General features: G+C 38.0%; 1 protein-coding gene across 4 annotated transcripts in view; it reads left to right on the forward strand.

The window, feature by feature from the left end:
• raph1b (Ras association (RalGDS/AF-6) and pleckstrin homology domains 1b) overlaps positions 1-20,122 on the forward strand; it is a 62,317-nt gene that overhangs the window by 34,135 nt on the left and 8,060 nt on the right. Inside the window, exons 3-12 of one of the 4 annotated variants that reach the window (XM_079812908.1) lie at positions 190-314; positions 1,327-1,429; positions 1,716-2,290; positions 7,502-7,588; positions 8,029-8,103; positions 13,386-13,463; positions 18,173-18,332; positions 18,443-18,564; positions 19,228-19,293; positions 19,582-19,725. In XM_079812908.1, the coding sequence (XP_079669034.1) occupies positions 195-314; positions 1,327-1,429; positions 1,716-2,290; positions 7,502-7,588; positions 8,029-8,103; positions 13,386-13,463; positions 18,173-18,332; positions 18,443-18,564; positions 19,228-19,293; positions 19,582-19,725 (1,530 nt within the window). In that variant the 5' untranslated portion in view covers positions 190-194. The remainder of the gene's footprint in view (positions 1-189; positions 315-1,326; positions 1,430-1,715; positions 2,291-7,501; positions 7,589-8,028; positions 8,104-13,385; positions 13,464-18,172; positions 18,333-18,442; positions 18,565-19,227; positions 19,294-19,581; positions 19,726-20,122) is intronic. The other 3 variants (XM_079812905.1, XM_079812906.1, XM_079812907.1) reach the window with 3 other exon arrangements.

A 20,122-nucleotide genomic window follows, 5' to 3' on the forward strand; every position in this document is an offset into this window, starting at 1 on the left:
GAAACAACACCTAATTGTGTTGATGAGACGCATCAAACCCAACAAGTCAATCTTAATATTTGGTGTGCTTTGTCATCAGGGTGTAATATATGTGATGGTCTGTGTGTTTAGACTTGTTGATGTGGACATGGCACACTCGTTGACTCCTCATTGGCTGTATCATGTAACTGAGGGTGTGTGTTCTTACAGCAGATATGGAGCAGGTATCAGATGATGAGCTGGATCATGCTGCTGAAGAAGACAGCGATAAGGAGGATCAGGATCTGGACAAGATGTTTGGCGCCTGGTTGGGAGAACTGGACAAACTCACACAGGTGACACACTCTCACTCAGTGTGATTATTGTGATGTATTATATTTTTAATATGATGTATTATCTTTACTTCGGGGGCTTTTCTCAGAAAATATTTATATATGCAATTTATTTTATTAATGTAATTAATTGTGTTGAGGGATGCATAAAGGTTCACAATATCAATTGTACCATATGTACCATATCAGTTATTGGTTATAGTTTTTTTGTCAGTATAGGCCAATATTGAATATGTATTTGTACATGCTCATTTCCCCAATTTTTAGATTACCTTTACTGTCATTTAATGCAGTGCTTTTTTCAACTAGGGGACCTCAGCAGACTTTCAAGGAGGCCTGAAGATGAATTAAAATGATTTAAATCCGCCACTTTGGCAAAGTGATTTTCAAAAATGATTCTAAAAGATTTCTAGACCTGGACAAGCCATGCAAATTAAGAGAAACGTACAAGTGTATGGGCATTTTAATATAATTTATGAATATAAATTTTTCTGCTTTGTTCACTTTAAAAATTAAAATTATCCCATGATTTACTCACCCTCAAGCCATCCTAGTTGTATATAATTTGTTCTTTCTGATGAACACAATCAGAGTTATATTAATAAATATCCTCTTCCAAGCTTTATAATGAGTGTGAAGCTCAAAAAAGTGCATCCATCCATCATAAACGTACTGCACACGGCTCTGGGGGGTAAATAAAGGCCTTCTGAAGCAAAGCGATGCGTTTGTGTAAGAAAATATCCATATTTGAAACTTTATAAAGTAAAATATCTAGCTTCCGCCAGACCGCGTTCTGTATTAAACTTGTGAAATATAACTAGCATATGACTAGAAATTGGATATTTTTCTTACAAAAACCCATCGATTTGCTTCAGAGGGGCTTTATTACCCCCTTAGTAATTCAGATACTTTATTTTCATTTTATTGTATTGATGTATTGTATTAATGATTATATTCATGATTTAGCTCTCTCTTCTTACCTAATCTCACCTTCCCCTCTCACCCTCTAATGTAGAGTTTGGATGACGGGCGTCCTGAGAAAGTCCAGAAAGCTCCTCTCAGACAGGAAACAAACCTGGCCAATTTCTCCTACCGTTTCTCTATGTACAACATCAATGGTTAGACTACACACAGACACACACCACCTCTGTTTACTCAACATTCTTTATCACTCAAAATGTCCTCACATGTGTCTAATATGGTGGTGTTTTGACATATTGCAATTTTAATGGTTTATTATCATAACAGCAAAATGGTTGTAGCTATAGTTTAGTTCCTTTCTTTACTGGGACGTCCTTTCTGAATTAAAGTATTAATTTCTTTTTTTTTTTAAACATACTGACTCCAAATGTTTGAACTGTAGCATATGTATGAGTTCAAATTGTCCTCTATCTATCCTTGTAGAAGCCATTAACCAGGGTGAGACGGTGGACCTGGACGCTCTCATGGCTGACCTGTGTTCAATAGAACAAGAGCTCAGCAAACCCATGAGCAAGACCTCAGATGGCAAATCTAGACAGAGGCCGACAGGCCGTTCGGCCAGCACCAAACACACCGGAGGGGGCAGCAGCGGAGGAAGCACCAGCAGTAGCACCCGAGCTTCTCCCGCCTCCACCGTACGCGGTGGCAGCAGTCAGTCACGGCCCCTGGCCTCCAACTTTTCCCTGGATGACATCACCGCTCAGCTAGAAAAGGCGTCCCTGAGCATGGACGAGGCAGCAAAGCAGACTTCGGAATCTTCCTCGTCATCTTCCTCCTCATATACATCTGCTACTCTCTCACACCCGCCTTCTAACACACATCATCGGCGTACAGGATCGGTTGGTACGGTCAGTGACCAGGAAGTTCGCTCGATCGGTCATTCGTCCAGGTCAAGTGTCAACTCTGCCTCGGCATCCAGCATGGACTCTCTGGATATTCGAGGGCAGGAGAATGAGGCACAGTCACAGAATCCGAACCAAAGCCAGACTAGTACAGAGGTAACACACACACAAACATGATATTAAATCTTTTTTCACTCTTTTTCATTTTGAATTATTTCCTAGCTGGCACTTAGATTTCAGACTCTAAAGGTGATGATATATGGGTCAACTTTTTGAGCAATGTTGCTTGGCAATGTTTTCGTCAACGGGTAACCATGTGAGACCACAGGTCCACAGGACCATAGACCAAAGTATCAAGATAGAAATTTGTTGCCCATTCCATATGGGAAAGTGCCCAAGCAACATTGCTCAAAAAAGTTGCCCCGTGTATCGTCACCTTAAGAAGAACTGGACAGTAAACATGACAGTTTGTCCATAAAAGACCAGAGGTATAGAAGAGCTTCTCACTGTGAGAAATTTCAGCAGAGTGAGACAAAGCAGATGTGAGGGGCTTAAATCTGAAGCACAACACCAGAAAATAAATATCCACAAAAGAAAATGATAGAGAGGCATTGTCAGTCAGCACAGGGTCTGATAAATCAGGTCTGGTCCCTTTACCACATAGAATGTTGCCTACCGTAATCTCACAACTCCAGTTTAGATATTCCAAGTATAAAGTCAACATGAATATTGTCAATGGTTCAGAATCTATTTTACAGTTTCCTTTCTTCAGATCTAGTTGCATTCAGTACATTTAAAAAGTGTGGTATCTGTACTTAAAGATCACAAAGAACAGCAATGCCAAGGCTAGCTAAATAACTACTGAATGCACTTTTTAATTATTTAAAAATACATTAAAGGTGCTCTGTGTAAAGTTTTGCGGCATCTAGCAATGAGGTTGCGAATTGCAACCGCTCACCCCTCCCTTTCGAAGCGCATAGAGATGCTACGTTGGCCGACACAGGACAAAGATGTCATCGTCTGAGACAGCAGAGAGTAGCTAGCGCTCTTTAGAGCAGTTTGTCCGTTTAGGGCTACTGTAGAAACATGGCGGCGCAAAATGGCGATTTCAATGTAAGGGGACCCGCGGTGTATGTAGATAGAAATGGCTCATTCTAAGGCAATACAAACATAACGGTTCATTATGTAAGGTCTTTATATACCACTGAAAACATAGTTATGTATATTATATTATATTCCATTGCTGTCAATAGATCCTCATAAATATTACACACTGCACCTTTAAATATGCAATTAATACATACAGTGACTTAAATGTACCTCTTCTATGATGAGAATTTTTGATTTCTGCGTTAAAATTTATTTAGATATTTTTGGTGTAAATAAAGTCACAAATTTCAAACTATCGTGATATCATAATGAAGAAAATGTCTAATTTGAAGAATGAAATGAAAGATTGAACATTTACTAGTAGTTTAGCATAATCTTTTTGAATTATTTTGTGGGGAAAAAATTATTATAACAAAACTGCTTAGTAATATTTTAAAAAGAAAAATATGTCAGAAGGTTTTTTTTTTATTTTTATTAAAGCTTACAATGACTAAAACATTTTCATGTAATAAAACAGATGAATCGTTGAAAATAAGAGTGCATCAAACAATAGGGTCATGTTGACTTTAATACTTAGTTTAGTACAAATCGCTAGTTAGGAGTTTCTTAATGTGGATGTTGGTGTGTATATGTGGGCGTTTAAGAGAAAAAAAAATATTTTCCTGTCTGCGTGACTTCAGACGGGAAAAGAATTAGTCTTCGTCATCATTCTATTTTGAATAAATGTCTTACTGTCAGTCTAATTGCTACAAAGATTCATTGACCATTTAAATTGTTTATCCTGTTATTCACGAAACACTTTAGAACAAAGACGGCTTCTTTACTTGGACAGTCAACATTCCCTGTGACCCAGACACACACACACAGTTCTATTCATAGAAGTTGCTTGTTCTTTTGCTGAGGGCAAAGTCTGTATTGTGGTTTTGGGAAATGTGATGATCAAGGTTTCACTGAATTCACCATGGAATCATTAAAGCTGAGTCATCTTTTGGCTTCCCACATACTTCTCACACACACACACACACACATGTTTGTTTTTGTGAAATGTGAGGACATTCCATAGGCGTAATGGTTTTTATACTGTACAAACCGTATTTTCTATCCCCTTACACTGCCCCTGCCCCTAAACCTAACCCTCACAGGAGACTGTGCAGTTCACTTTCTGTGAAAAAAAACTTGTTCTGTGTGATTTATAAGCATTTTGAAAAGTGAGGACATGGGGAACGTCCTCATATTTCACCCTCTTTTTGTAATACCTATGTCATACCCATGTCATTATACACATTTGTGTCCTGATATTTCACGAAAACATGCCCACTCATATACAACCAATTTCATACAAAGCAGGCACACTCAGCTTTTATAGTTCTTCAGTACTGCTGGTAGAACCTGGGAAGACAATCCGATAAAACAGAGATGTTATTACGCCACTCTTCTAACCACAGCATTGCTCATCCGCACCAGGATGTACAGACCCTGACACTTTACAAAGCTGTAAATACATACTGTGGTTTTAGAAGTAACTAGCATTTTCACAGATGGAACAATGTGATAGCATTTCATGTCTGTGTGTGAAAGAGAATGCGTGCACAAATCGCTGCTGCAGTTTGCATGACAATATTACGTGACATGTAGAGGCACACACATTGTGCTGTACATGATCACTATAAACATTACGGTGTGACAATAACACCTGCTATGCAACATGACTATGCTACTCTAACTCATTTAAATGCATGATGTGTTTGTTTTGGTAACATCTTTGTTGTTGTACTGTATGCTTACACTAAAAAAGTACTGTGAGATTATTTGAATTTGATTATACTGATCTTTTTCATTCTTAGAAAAAAAGATTCTATATAGAACCTTAAAAGGTCCTGTCAGGGACTTTTGTTTCAAATATTTTTTTATTTCAATTTTGATTGTTATGAATGAAACCGTTCTTAATCCTACTTTATCACAAGAAAAAAAAAAAAAAGTATTATGCCATCATTTAAGACAATTAAAACATTTCTCCTCATATAGAACCTTATAGAGTCAAGAACTCTAGGGGTCTATATAGAAATCCATTATACCTTTTTTTCTCTAAGAGTGTAGTCTATATATTGGGGGTCTATAGGTTGCTTGAGTGTCTGGCTGGGGTGGGGGTCCATTGGTCTGTAAAGGTTGAAAACCCATGGTATGGAATGAAACAATGGAGGAGGATTGAGGATTGTTAAAGGGAAGCCTTAGAGTTAAAGTGCCCCTATTCTGTTTTTATTTTTTTTAAATATTACCTTTCATGCAATGTGCAATATAGCTGTTTGTGAATGTAAAAGGTCTGTAAAAATGTCAAATATCAAAGTGCATATCAAATATGAACTTTGATAATATTGTCTCCTAAAAGAAAGAATTAAGGGGATAGTTCACCCAAAACTAAAACGTCATTATTTAGTCACTCTCAAATTGTATAAATGTCTTTGTTTTGCTGAACACAAAGGAATATATTTGGAAGAATGTTTGTAACAAAGCAGATCTCGGCAGCCATTGACTACCATAGTGGGGGAAAAATACTATGGTAGTCAATGGCTGCCAAGGTCTGCTTGATTACAAACATTCTGTACTCTGTTTTACAAGCACTGAGGAAGCCTCCAGAGCTAAAATTCAGATTTGCGGTAGACCAAATGCAACTGACTGAGCCGTCTAACCAATCAGAGCAGAGTAGCTCTCTGAAAGGAGAGGTATAGAGAGACTGAATCTTTGAACTAACCATGATTAGACTCTTTGAGAAATGAGGTGATGTGCAATGTATATTATGAGAACATTTTAGTTGTTTTTTACCTTTGATGCATGTAAATCTATTGTAGGAGACCTCCAAAACAAAATTATGAAGTGGCATTATAGGGGCATTTTAATAATAATAAAAAAACAAAGAAAAGGAAAAAGCATGTTTACAGTAAAGATATGAAAAAAGAATTTAATCTGATTAGGCAGTGCAACACAGTAAATATTAAAATACTTACTGTTTCTAAAGTAACGCCAAAAAACTGGAATTAAATGTGTCAAATGGCAATGAAATTGCTTACAATCTGTCAAAACTGTGATGATCACATAAAGCTAGTAATTTTTGCACAGTATGTGCAAGGATACTAAAGAAGAGACATGACGTAACTATCTGCAAATTATTGATAACATGGTTGGAACTCACTCGCACCCACATGATTTGCATTGGTAATGCATAACTAGAAGTTAATCTGCCTGTGTTCACCACAAAAATGATCATTTTGAAAACTTTACATTTACATACAAGCCCATTTAAAGAGATAGTTCACCCAAAAATTACAATTCTGTCATCATTTACTCACCTTCACGATATAATATTCTATCATAATTTTTGTCCATCTCATGTGTCAAGCAAGTATACAGTTGAGCTTGTGTTTACTACATTTAATGCTCTATGTATGTGCTTTGATCACTGTTTATATGTGAATAAAAGCATAAATTAAAGTTGTTCGATCATATAATTCAATTGAGGCTCTTCTGAAGATTTGGGCTAACCCACGTGGACTTTCAGTGGATAGACCAAAATGATGACAGAATATTAAAAAATGTGTCAAGTCAAGTCAACTTTATTTATATAGCGCTTTTAACAATGCAGATTGTTTCAAAGCAGCTTTACAGTGTTAAACAGCAAAATAATGCAACATAATTTTTTTCAGCTGTATAGCCTTTCCGGAGAAAACGGTGATGTCATCAGTTCATTTCAATTATCATTCAGTGACAGTGTGGGCTTTAGATCATTAGTTAGATCAGTAATTTAGTTTATATGGTTAATTTAGTTTAATAATTATATTTATTTGGATATTTAGTTGAAAAAATTAAGAAAAATGTAGTGAAATTTAGTGTATTTTGTCATTTGTTTTCCAAAAATATGCCAAAGTCTTATGAGGGTGAGTAAATGAGGACAGATTTTTTTCGGTGAGCTATCCCATTAACAAAATTAGAACTTGCCCCATAGACTTCCATTGTACGTCCAATACTGTAAACTGAGGCACAAGTCCAAATTAATTTCTGTTCTTGCAGCATAATATCGATTTAAATGGAGATTAGATTGTATTAAACCCTAACATTCCTTTAATGTTTTACCAGAGTAACAGCATATATTGACCCCTGCATGTGCATGCCTCGTTTTGCACTGTCTGCTTGCATGATTAATGTGTTTATGTTTGCACCTGTTTTGTATGTGATGTCACTACCTCCCCCCACCCCTTTTCCCAGCATGTCTCACTGCGAAGGGCCAATGGTAAAGCTACCAGACGGCATCTTGACTTCACCTCACAGGAGGGGGAGGTGGATCAAAGGACTGTAAGTGTGTGTGTGTGCGTGTGCGCGTGTGCGTGTGTGCGTGTGTGTGTGCATGACTGGGGTAAAGAATATGTGTACGGTACACAGTATGTTAATTCTCAAAATACTGGATCTTAGCATACCTGTGATAATTCCAGGATTCATATCGTCATCATTATGATTACAAAAGGACCTCAGGAGACTTAGCATAAGAAAACTATGATCACAGTATTTTGTTGTTTGTTGACAGTTTTTTATTTATTTATATATATATATATATATATTTGTTTTCCCTCCACACTTTTATATGCCACCTCTTTCTGATTTTGAATAATCGATGCTCAGGCGCTTCCACACTTTCTATGCTTTTCCACAATCAAGTATGTATTTCTATAATTTTTTAAATCACAGTAATCATTGCACTTATTAATCTCTGTTTGTCTTTTCCCTGCACCATGAAGCACTCGTATCTGGACAGGGAGACCTCTCTGATTCTGAAAAACATTGCAGGAAAACCCTCTCACCTGCTGACCAAGGTGACGCCTCCTTTCGCTTGCTTCTTTTTTCCTTTCTCTGCATGTTTTTGGTTCATATGTCCACAGAAAGCCTTTTAACCTCAGTCTTCTAGCCAGACTTGACACTTTGCTCCACCCACACTGCCTTCTTACATTTTTAAAGAGTTGTATCTTCTGTTTTCTTTTCTCTCTTTGCTGCCATCTTCATATGTGTGCCATTTAAAGTTGAAATCAGATCATCCAGTCCAAAGGGTCTATAATGTTACGTCCTCCGGTTTTAAACCTACAGCAACTTTCTGTGACGAGAAAACTTGGCTTATGTATTATTTCTTTGTTGTTACTTTATTTCAGGTCAGGTTTCCAAGTTCAAAATGGTCAGTTGTCAGCATTTACAGATTCTAGGTAGAAGGAGTTTGTGTTTTGCATTACTAATGTAAAGTGATAAAGTTACAAAAATTCTTTGTTCCTCGTTTAATAAATCCTAGTTAGGGGTTTTCAGTATATAAAAGTATTTTTAAAGATGTGCTGGGTTTTTTAAGCTACATAGTGTCCAAGGCATCCAACAGAAACACACAATCAAAGTTATCACTGTTTCCCTGAAGAAATGGCTGCTCATCACTTACATCATTTCATTTTAGGACATTTCAAGAGCTCATATATCAAACTGAAACGGCTTTACATATTCTTTGTTTTTTATACCACAATTTATGTGTGAAATTGGTACAAGTAGTGTTGTATCACATAGTGACTCCCTTAATATATATTGAATCACAGACAGTTTGACTTACTTTGTGATAAAACAGTATTATTTTAAAGGCACAATATGTAAGATTTTTGGTTTAAAATAACCAAATACCACTAGAACAATGTTGTATATTTGTTAACTTGTGTAAGAACTTATGTTAGTACATTATTCCAAATGTTTCCAAGAATGTTTAAATCCAGAGAAATAAGCCATTTTAACCAGGACATATGTCCATGCGTCACCTATCAATGACATCATACGTGGAGCTAAAGAATCGCGTGTGCACGCACACACACACACACAACACGTCATTGAATCATAGACTCTATATTTGTTCCGGTTAAATCACAAAATAAAATGTACACAAACGTGTCCCTGCTCTTGATACAGAATCACTGATGAACACCTTTGGTTTTAAAGGGTTAGTTCACCCAAAAATGAAAATTCTGTAATTATTTACTTACCCTCATGTCGTTCGACACCCGTCAGACCTCCGTTCATCTTCGGAACAGAAATGAAGATATTTTAGTTGAAATCTGATGGCTCTGAAAGGCCTCCATTGGCTCAATGGCACGGTTCACTCTCAAGACCCTTAAAAGGTACTAAAGACGTCGTTATAAAGTCCATCTCACTACAGTGGTTCTAAAATAACTTTATGAATCGGCGAGAATAGTTTTTGTGCGCAAAAAAACCCTAAATAACGACTTACACAGTGATGACGATTTCAAAACAAGGCATCATGAAGCTTCGAAGCATTATGAATCATCGACTCGATTCAGCGGTTTGAATCGCCAAATTTCAGCAGTTTGGCGGTTTGACACGCGATCCGAATCATCATTCGGCTCACTGATTCATAACGCTTCGAAGCTTCATGAGGCCGTGTTTTGAAATCGTCATCACTATGTAAGTCGTTATTTAGGGTTTTTTTGCGCACAAAAACTATTGTCGCCGATTCATAAAGTTATTTTAGAACCACTGTAGTGAGATGGACTTTGTAATGACGTCTTTAGTACCTTTTAAGGGTCTTGAGAGTGTAACGTGCCATTGAGCCAATGGAGGCCTTTCAGAGCCATCAGATTTACACTAAAATATCTTCATTTGTGTCTGAAGATGAACGGAGGTCTGACGGGTGTCGAACGACATGAGGGTAAGTAATTAATGACAGAATTTTCCTTTTTGGGTGAACTAACCCTTTAATGAGGAAAAAAGACTATACGATGGTGGATTCGAACACAGAACCGAACCTCAGACATGCTCGCCTGACAAAAGCTCTACCACTGGACCTTTGAAGAATCTCGGGACTGACAATATTGTATTATGCTATAGTTAGGAGATGTAACGTTAAGGATGAAACTATCACATTAAACATGACTTCTCATGACTTCCCCCACTCACCCACTTTCTAAAACAAAGTTATGCCGCTGCATCGCATTATCCCTGGATAACTTTTGATTCACTTTACGTTCCTGTTGTTTACATTGTATGCACTTACAACAAAACACACACATTTGATGCATTTTCCTCACCGCCTGCAATGATCTGAAAATCCAACGGGCCTTGCTTATAAAACATTCGTCACCAAAAATGCCAGGAACACACTTGAAAAACAAACTGCATTCACTGTTCCCTTAAAGCTGGGTTCTTTGGGAAGCTGAACAAGGTTGTATTTCCCTTGCAACCAAAAACACACTTCTTTGGTGACATTGTTAAAAAAATCCTTCTCCATTTGCGTTACCCGAATGATGGTCGTGCTTTCGCTCCTTGGCACGCTTTTCCGGAAGAAGTGTCCATACAAGGATTTTCCTCCCTCCATTACGACATACAGGGCTATACTCAAAAAAAATTATAATTTGAAACTTTGTCCATGTTTATCATAAGAATCCAACTCTTTAACAGTGTGAACAAACTCAGATTGCATGATATAGCATGATACCCACGCCCCCCCACCCCATCTTTAATACATTAGCTCATCCATGAATATGATTTCTGCCCAAGTCCTGTAAAGGTGAAGACAACAACTCCCATACTTTTGCAAAATCAAGGCAACCTCTAGCTCCAAAAATGACATATTGTGCCTTTAAAGGGATACTTCACCCAAAAATGTAAGTTCTATCACCCTTATGTCATTCCACACCTGTATGACTTACTTTCTGCAGAACACAAAAGAAGATATTTTGCAGAATAGTGGTAGCCAAACAGTTTTGTGAGGAAGAAACTGATACATTTCTCAAAATATCATCATTTATGTTCCACACAAGAAAGAAAATCATACAGGATTTTAACAACATTAGGGTGATTAAGTAATGGCAGAATTTGTGGGGGTCAGCTATCTATTCTATTAGCCATGCAGCATAGACAGCCTTGTATTTGTTTTCCAATAAATATTAATTTGAAAACAACAAAAAGCTTTGTATTGAATAACTTCTTGCTTTTAATGTATTCCCGAGAACAGATATTAATATGCATGCGATTGGAATTCCCATGCTGTTATACAAATGTAAATCCTTTTGCAGGTGCAGGGAATTGTGGGTTAAGGGCATTTTGTCATGTGGAGTTGCTAAATAATAAGAATCTAAATCTGACGCCACTTTGATTTTTCAAGGATGTGTGAGCTTTTGTTAAACCATGAAGCCGGTGCTACAGCCCAATTGATACGGTTTATTATTTTCTGAAGTGCATTATACTGCATTACAACATTATTTCTGGTTATTGTTGTCGTATAGTAAGTATATTAAAGTTTACATGTATATGAAATATTTACAGAAATAACTATTTTGAATTCATTTCAGAATTTCTTAGTTTAGTAGTGTGCAAAATGTGATCTGTTATTCTGAGAATTTCTCTAGAATTTCTAGTGACCTAGAAATAGCGCAGAATTTGATTTTCAGTCTTAAATGGCATTAAATAATGAGTTTCTCCTTTTAGTTAGGGTTAGGTTTTTTCTTTATATAAAGCGGTCATCTAAGTTTTTTTTTTTTTCATGACATTAGATAAAGGCATTATGCATTTATACAAACTGAAGCAAAGATGTTCTTGAAATCACACTCTGATTTCCTCATGATTTCATCAGACTTCTCAAACAGTGTTTGCTTTTTTGTTCACTCTGGATGGGCTCACTGCATACTGCTCAAACACAAACAGAGAGAACCGGAGAAAGGAAAAAAGACTTCAAAGGGAATTTAATGCTTTTTATCAAAGCCTGAGCTTTGGCTGTTTGCAGAACTCTCCAATTTTTGTTCATGCTCTCTCTGTCTCTCTCTCTCTGTCTCTCTGCATCATAAATATGCATCTGCCGTAGACAATGATTCGAGAAAAAGAAGCTGGTCTTTCATAACTCATATACCCTGCTTTTTTCCTTCCTCACTCTCTCCCGTCATATGCGTTTCATTGCACATTCTTTGCATATTGAGATCTTTATTTGTCTCTTTCTCTGACTTTGTATTTCTTAATCTGCCCATCTCTGTTCTGTTAGAAAAAATGTGGCATAATAATAATCAAAGCTGGTGTAAGGGGGTAACATAACCTGACATAAAATCCTCATCCTTTCAAACCCCCTCCAAATAACTTTACTTTTTTTCTTTAATAAATGGATGAAACAATAAATACAAGGCCTAGATATAATTTATCCCCACGGTGCCCCCCAAAGAAGGAGTGTGTTTTCCCACAACCACAAAAAAAGGATCAGAGAACAATATCATCTGTATTTGGCCTCAACTTTATTGGCTAGTGGAAAGAAGGTCAAAGAAACGAACCTAATTGATTGGTTGCTGAGAAGTGTATGTACATTCTGATTGGAGAAGAGGTACGAGAGGGTCTTTTATAGTTGATGGCGGCTTGGTCTGCTGGTGAGAGGGATTAAACCCTGTGATTGGGCACGCTACCAGAGACATGCAGCTGTTTCACAGAGAGAAAGAGAGGGGGAGGTCTCAATCCCCTCCCAATGTTGAGCAGTAGAGTTGTGTGTAAGGTACTCTGGGTGTAAAGATATGTGAGGGAAATCGTTTTCATCTCTGTGTCGCGACCAATTCTCATTTCGGCTTCACGTTCCTCCAGATTTTTCGGATTATTTAAATGATTTTCACCAGGCCATTCCTGCAGTAGCTCTGAAACTTCAGCTGGTGGAAGTACCTGTCAGGCCGTGAAATAGTCTTGTTATACCTGCCGTTTGTGCTGAGAACATTCGTTAATGGGGTTCTGACACATTCAAGCTGGTGCGACAGTGAATCTGTGTATCTCCTTGAATTGGTATTGAATGAATGAGCAGCCATTTCTCTAAGGAAACCTTTAACGTGAGCAGAGTGATCGCCTAACTTCCTTTTGTGTCTCTGGTTGCTGGTTGATCAGATACAGAGACTTTGCACTTGTTTAAGGATTGTTTTAAATGGTCAGAAATGGATGTGATGACTGCATGTTGGAGAGGGCAGGTAAGTGAGGATATGTGTAAAACAGAAAATCCACCTGTCTGATTTCATACCTCAGTAATGAATGAAACTGTTAGACTGCTGGTGTAATGCTCTGCGAGTGTTTCTTTGTTAACATGTCATCATGTCATCCACAGGAGGAGCAGGCTGCCAAAGCGAAGGCTGAGAAAATCCGTGTGGCACTAGAGAAAATTAAAGAAGCCCAGGTGAAAAAGGTGAGTCAAAATCACTGTGAATCCCCCAATGGTCAGTAAACCTCCTCTTTGCACTGCATGATGCAGCCCTTCACATGCTCTAGCGGGAGAAGTCATAGAATGAATGCACAGTAAAAAATAGGTCACCCATGTGTCTGTGAGTCTCGGTCTGCTTTGAACGGAAGATGCACAAACAAGACCTTCGCAGCCGTCGATAAAGGTTTTACTTCGAATTACATGGTTAAAAATTTTCTTTGTGCTTTTTTTATTGTCATGTACACTGGTCTCAGTTTTGCGTTTGTTTGTGAGAGATGATCTATGCTATTTCTCTATTCATCGGAAAGGGGCTGTCAAAATAAATGCCACCAGGCACATACTAATACCAAGTGAATGAATTAGATACAGTACAGTGATTGGGCCTCTATAGCCAAGACAGATGACTGTTTCCATTCATTGTGTGTATGGAGAAAACTGACAGCATTGAGCAGCAATGGTGCAGTGAGACCGATACAGAATGATACTGCGTCAAAAACGCTTTCAATAGTAAAAGGGAAAAAAAATAGCCGAATATAATAATGTACAATGGGGTCCAAAAGTCTGAGACCCCATTGAAAGTCTGGGGGGGAAAGTCAGAAAGAAATATTTCAAATACTTGTGGAGTCCATGTGAGGTAAAATTTCACTCAAATAGCTAATAATATAATATGTAAATTGTAATGAAAAAATGTAAAAATAGGGAAAAAAATAGAGACATTTTCACTTGTGGTCTCAGACTTTTGGAAAAACTGCATGTAGTGTATGTTGACAGATTTTGGGACCAAAAAAATGTCATATTCAGTTTAGTAGAAACATATATGTGTCATATAAACGTGCAATTTAAAAGTGGTTATTCGGTTATATTGAAAATGTGAAGACAAGTGATTATTCTGCCATTTCCTGCATTCATCAGTGTTTCAGTTTGCTAAGGTTCTGAGTTTGTATGCAATAATTTCCTTCAATTGAAACATTGCACAAAGTGATAGATTGTTTGTGCTGAGGTCAAAGAATGTGGCAGGCCAGATCCAGATGTGTGATATAGTGTGGGTCTGCATCTTTGTTTGAGCATACTGTGTGAGAAGGAAGAGAGCATAAATTAGCAGAGTGTTTTCTGCTGAGACCAGGCTTGGAAAAGTGCCACATACTCCCTGATATTCTTAAGACTTTCAGGACCCCTGGCAGTGCTGTCTGTTAATGTGCCTATGCAACACTTTCTCTCTCACTGCTCTTCGTTCCTCACTCTCAGGAAGAAAGAAAATGGGGTGTGAAATAGAGAGGGATGAAAGCCAGTTGTCATTTCTGTTCCCAGTTAGTCTTTATTAAAGCCACGTTTCTGAAGATCCACATCATATTCCAATTCACTCCTATAAATCTTTGCAGAAAGTGAAACATTCCAATTTGAACTACATATATGTAACATGCTGTACTAATTAGGTTTTCCTCCTATACAATATCCCAACAAGTGCACAAACTTTAGGTGCATGCCATTTGTGTATTTCATTATATTTGGTCTGTCTGATATTTTTAATTGTAGAAGTGTGGTCCATGTTATATCTCTGGAGAAAGCTAAATTTCACAAGCTAAATTAAATATTATGATATACTTGAAATATAAGTGAGCATGTCAATATACTTTGGTTTTGCTCACATTTCCAAATCAAGAGAAAGATAGGTCCTTGTAATTTAAGAAGCAAAATAAACATAATAAACAATTGCAGAAAGTTTTGTGTTATGGGTAGGTTTAGGGGTAGAGTTAGATGGATAGAATATATGGTTTGTACAGTATAAAAAACATTACGCCTAAGGAATGTCCCCGTAAACCACCTAGACCTGTGTGTGTGTGCGCGTGCATGTGCTTGCGTACATGTGCATCTGTGTGTGCATATATACATATACACACATGCATACTCATACACTGATCATGTAAAACATTATGACCAGGTGAAGGGGATTACACTGATTATCTCTTCATCACGGCACCTGTTAGTGGGTGGGATATATTAGGCAGCAAGTGGCTAGACGACTGGGTCAGAGCATCTCCAAAACTGCAGCTCTTGTGCGGTGTTCCCGATCTACAGTGGTCAGTATCTATAAAAGTGGTCCAAAGGAAGAAATTGTGGTGAACCGGCGACAGGGTCATGGGCGGCCAAGGCTCATTGATGCACGGGGGTAGCGAAGGCTGGCCTGTGTGGTCCAATCAAACAGACGAGCTACTGTAAGTCAAATTGCTCATGAAGTTAATGCTGGTTCTAATAGAAAGGTGTCAGGACCCCTGACCACCACCGAAAGCGCCAACAGTGGGCACGTGAGCATCAGAACTGGATCATGGAGCAATAGAAGAAGGTGGCCTGGTCTGATGAATTACATTTTCTTTCACATCACATGGATGGCTGGGTGCGTTTGTGTAGCTTACCTGGGGAGCATATGGCACCAGGATGCACTATGGGAAGAAGGCAAGAAGGCCATCATGTGGATGTTACTTTGACATGTACCACCTATCTAAGCATTTTTGCAGACCATGTACACCCATGGAAACAGTATTCCTTGGTGGCTGTGGCTTCTTTCAGCAGGATAATGTGCCCTGCCACAAAGCAAAAGTTGTTCAGGAATGGTTTGAGGCACAACGAGTTTGAGGTGTTGACTTAGCCTTTCAAATTCCCCAGATCTCAATCCAATCGAGCGTCTGTGGGATGTGCTGAACAAACAAGTCCGATCCATGGAGGCCCCACCTCGCAACTTACAGGACTTAAAGGATCTGCTGCTAACATCTTGGTGTCAGATACCACAGCACACCTTTAGGTGTCTAGTGGAGCCCATGCCTTGACGGGTCAGGGCTGTTTTGGCAGCAAAAGGGTGACCAACACAATATTAGGAAAATGGTCATAATGCCTGAACATAGTATGCCTTATCAGTGTATGTGTGTGTGTATATATATATACAGTCGGGCAAAAAAGTATTTAGTCAGCCACCAATTGTGCAAGTTCTCCCACTTAAAAAGATGAGAGAGGCCTGTAATTTTCATCATTGGTACACTTCAACTATGAGAGACAGAATGAGAAAAAAAAACCAGAAAATCACATTGTCTGATTTTTAAAGAATTTATTTGCAAATGAAGGTTGAAAATAAGTATTTGGTCAATAACAAAAGTTCATCTCAATACTTTGTTATAAACGCTTTGTTGGCAATGACAGAGGTCAAACGTTTTCTTTAAGTCTCCACAAGGTTTTTACACACTGTTGCTGGTAGTTTGGCCCTTTCCTCCATGCAGATCTCCTCTAGAGCAGTGATGTTTTGGGGCTGTCGCTGGGCAACACAGATTTTCAACTCCCTCCAAAGATTTTCTATGGGGTTGAGATCTGGAGACTGGCTAGGCCACTCCAGGACCTTGAAATGCTTCTTTTACGAAGCTACTCCCTTGTTGCCCGGCCGGTGTGTTTGGGATCATTGTCATGCTGAAAGACACAGCCACGTTTCATCTTCAATGCCCCTGCTGATGGAAGGAGGTATTTACTCAAAATCTCACGATACATGGCCCCATTCAGTCTTTACTTTACACGGATCAGTCATCCTGGTCCCTTTACAGAAAAACAGCCCCAAAGCATGATGTTTCCACCCCCATGCTTCACAGTAGGTATGGTGTTCTTTGGATGCAACTCAGCATTCTTTCTCCTCCAAACACGACAAGTGAGTTATTACCAAAAAGTTATATTTTGGTTTCATCTGACCAAATGACATGTACTGGCTTAAGCATTGGACACGTCTGGCACTGCAGGATTAGAGTCCCTGGTGGCGTAGTGTGTTACTGATGGTAGCCTTTGTTACTTTGGTCCCAGCTCTCTGCAGGTCATTCACTAGGTCCCCCCGTGTGGTTCTGGGATTTTTGCTCACCGTTCTTTTGATCAATTTGACCCCACGGGGTGAGATTGTTATCAGATCGTGGAGCCCCAGATCGAGGGAGATTATCAGTGGTCTTGTATGTCTTCCATTTTCTAATAATTGCTCTCACAGTTGATTTCTTCACACCAAGCTGCTTACCTTTTGCAGATTCAGTCTTCCCAGCCTGGTGCAGGTCTACAATTTTGTTTCTGGTGTCCTTTGACAGCTCTTTGGTCTTGGCCATAGTGGAGTTTGGAGTCTGACTGTTTGAGGTTGTGGACAGGTGTCTTTTATACTGATAACGTGTACAAACAGGTCCCATTAATACAGGTAATGAGTGGAGGACAGAGGAGCCTCTTAAAGAAGAAGTTATAGGTCTGTGAGAGCCAGAAATTTAGCTTTTTTTGTAGGTGACCAAATACTTGTTTTCCACAATCATTTGCAAATAACTTTTTTTCTCATTCTGTCTCTCATAGTTGAAGCTATGCTTTTCTTCCACTATCCAGTCCAATTCATCCATTTCAAAAGCATTTATTAAACTGTCATTTATGTTTGTAAATAAATTCAAGTAGGCATAACGTATATTTTTCTACAGCGCTAATGTCAAGCATTTAAACATATGCCTTTAGATAAAAAGGTTTTTAAACTCATGCGAAGCATAAATTCAGTCAAGTATGTCTAAACGTTTGACTCGATCTAGTGTATAATCTGTGAAATGTGGCTTACTATGAAAATGTATGTGTAATATAGCTGTATATGTACATATCAATATTAAATGGACTTGAATTAACCAGACTGGGCTTTTAATCTTTTTCATCAGCTGGTGATACGTGTACACATGTCAGATGAGAGCTCAAAGACCATGATGGTGGACGAGAGGCAGACAGTCAGGCAGGTGCTGGATAGTCTGCTGGATAAATCTCACTGCGGTTACAGTCCAGACTGGGCCCTGGTCGAGGCCATCCCTGAGCTACAGATGGGTGAGGATGCTAGCACATGCTTAGATGACCTGTGAACCTGAGGGACAACATGTAGATAATTATGTACTGTATCACTCTCAACTCACTCTTTCTTTCTGTCTTTTCCTCAGAGAGAATTTTTGAAGACCATGAGAACCTTGTGGAGAACTTGCTCAACTGGACCAGAGACAGTCAGAATAAAATGATGTTTATTGAGCGGATTGAAAAGTATGCACTTTTCAAAAACCCACAGGTAAAGCTCTTTTGTTTGTTACATATGCAGAAAAAAAATCTGATTAAACATTAGGGATTGAAATGTTTCCTTTAATCAGAGAAATGAACATAGGACACTTATTATCACACTTATAAATATAAATATATGCTTTTATTCAGCAAGGATAAAAAAGTGACAGTAAAGACATTTGTAAAGTTACCAAAAAGAGTCTTTTCAACTTTCTATTTATCAAAGAATCCAGATTTTTTTTCACACAAATGTTTTCAACATTGATAACCATAAGAAATGTTTATTAAGCGCCACACATATTAGAATGATTTCTGGAGGATCATGTGACACTGAAGACTGGAGTAATGGCTGCTAGTTTGTTCGAATTCAGCTTTGTCATGACAAGAATAAATTACATTTTAAAATAGTAATTTAATATTTTAAATTGTAATATTTGTACAATATTACTCTTTTACTGTATTTTTTAACTAATAAATGCAGCCTTGGTGTGCATTTACTTCTTTCAAAAACATAAATTAATCTTACCAAACCTAAACTTTTGAACAATAGTGTATATGTACACATTCTTACCTAAAGTTAGGCTTAAAGTTATAGTACTGATTTACGATTGTGTGTACTGGAGCTTTTTTATTCCGTCACCCTGGCTCACTTGTTGCATGTTCTGTGTCTAAGAACTATTTGCTTGGGAGGAAGGAGACCTCTGAGATGGCAGACAGAAACAAGGAGGCTTTGCTGGAGGTGAAACATACATTATGACACAAATTATAGTTTAACTTCATAGTACTATGGCTAAAAACAGCTAAAAATATAGTTATAATGCAACTGCTTTGTACAAAATATCCGAACATGCAAATATGTACATACATGTGCAGTTAGTGAATGTGACCCAAAACCTGAACCTCACAGATGAATCACTGTGATGTTAATTTGGAAGTGATTATTGTCATGGCTGACAGAGTTTACATCTGTCGAGATAACATGTTTTTAGAATTCTTAATGATATTTTTGTATCTGTATGTCTTGAAGGAATGTTTTTGTGGAAGCTCTGTGTCTGTTCCTGAAATTGAGGGAGTACTGTGGTTGAAGGAGGATGGTAAAAAGTCTTGGAAGAAGCGATACTTTCTGCTGAGGGCATCTGGCATCTACTTTGTGCCGAAAGGCAAAGCCAAGGTCAGTGTTATTGTGTGTGTTTATTTTTGTTTTATCATATGATTTGGTGTCATGTTCTCTTTAAATGAACATAGAACCTAATGAACTCTTGAGTGGAATTTCCTGTTTATGGATTCACTGAAGATACTCTACACAAACCATGTGCTGTTTGTCATCCACTTTGACATCCACTCCCCCATGTCTTGTCTTATATAATTTAAATTTAAAACATGATTTACTCATTATTTGATCAAGTCTGTTACAAGCATACAAATTAAACATTGGTTTTGTGTTAGTAGCAGATTTTGTGACAGTTAAGGGCATGACAGTTAAGGTTTGCTCCTGGATATTTGATTCTGCTTTGTTGTATCTGCAGTATATAGTATTATTTTTTCTAAATGTTTGCTTTTATCATCTA

Source organism: Gobio gobio (genome assembly GCF_949357685.1).
Source record: "Gobio gobio genome assembly, chromosome: 3".
In the NCBI taxonomy this organism is placed as follows: Eukaryota; Metazoa; Chordata; class Actinopteri; order Cypriniformes; family Gobionidae; genus Gobio; species Gobio gobio.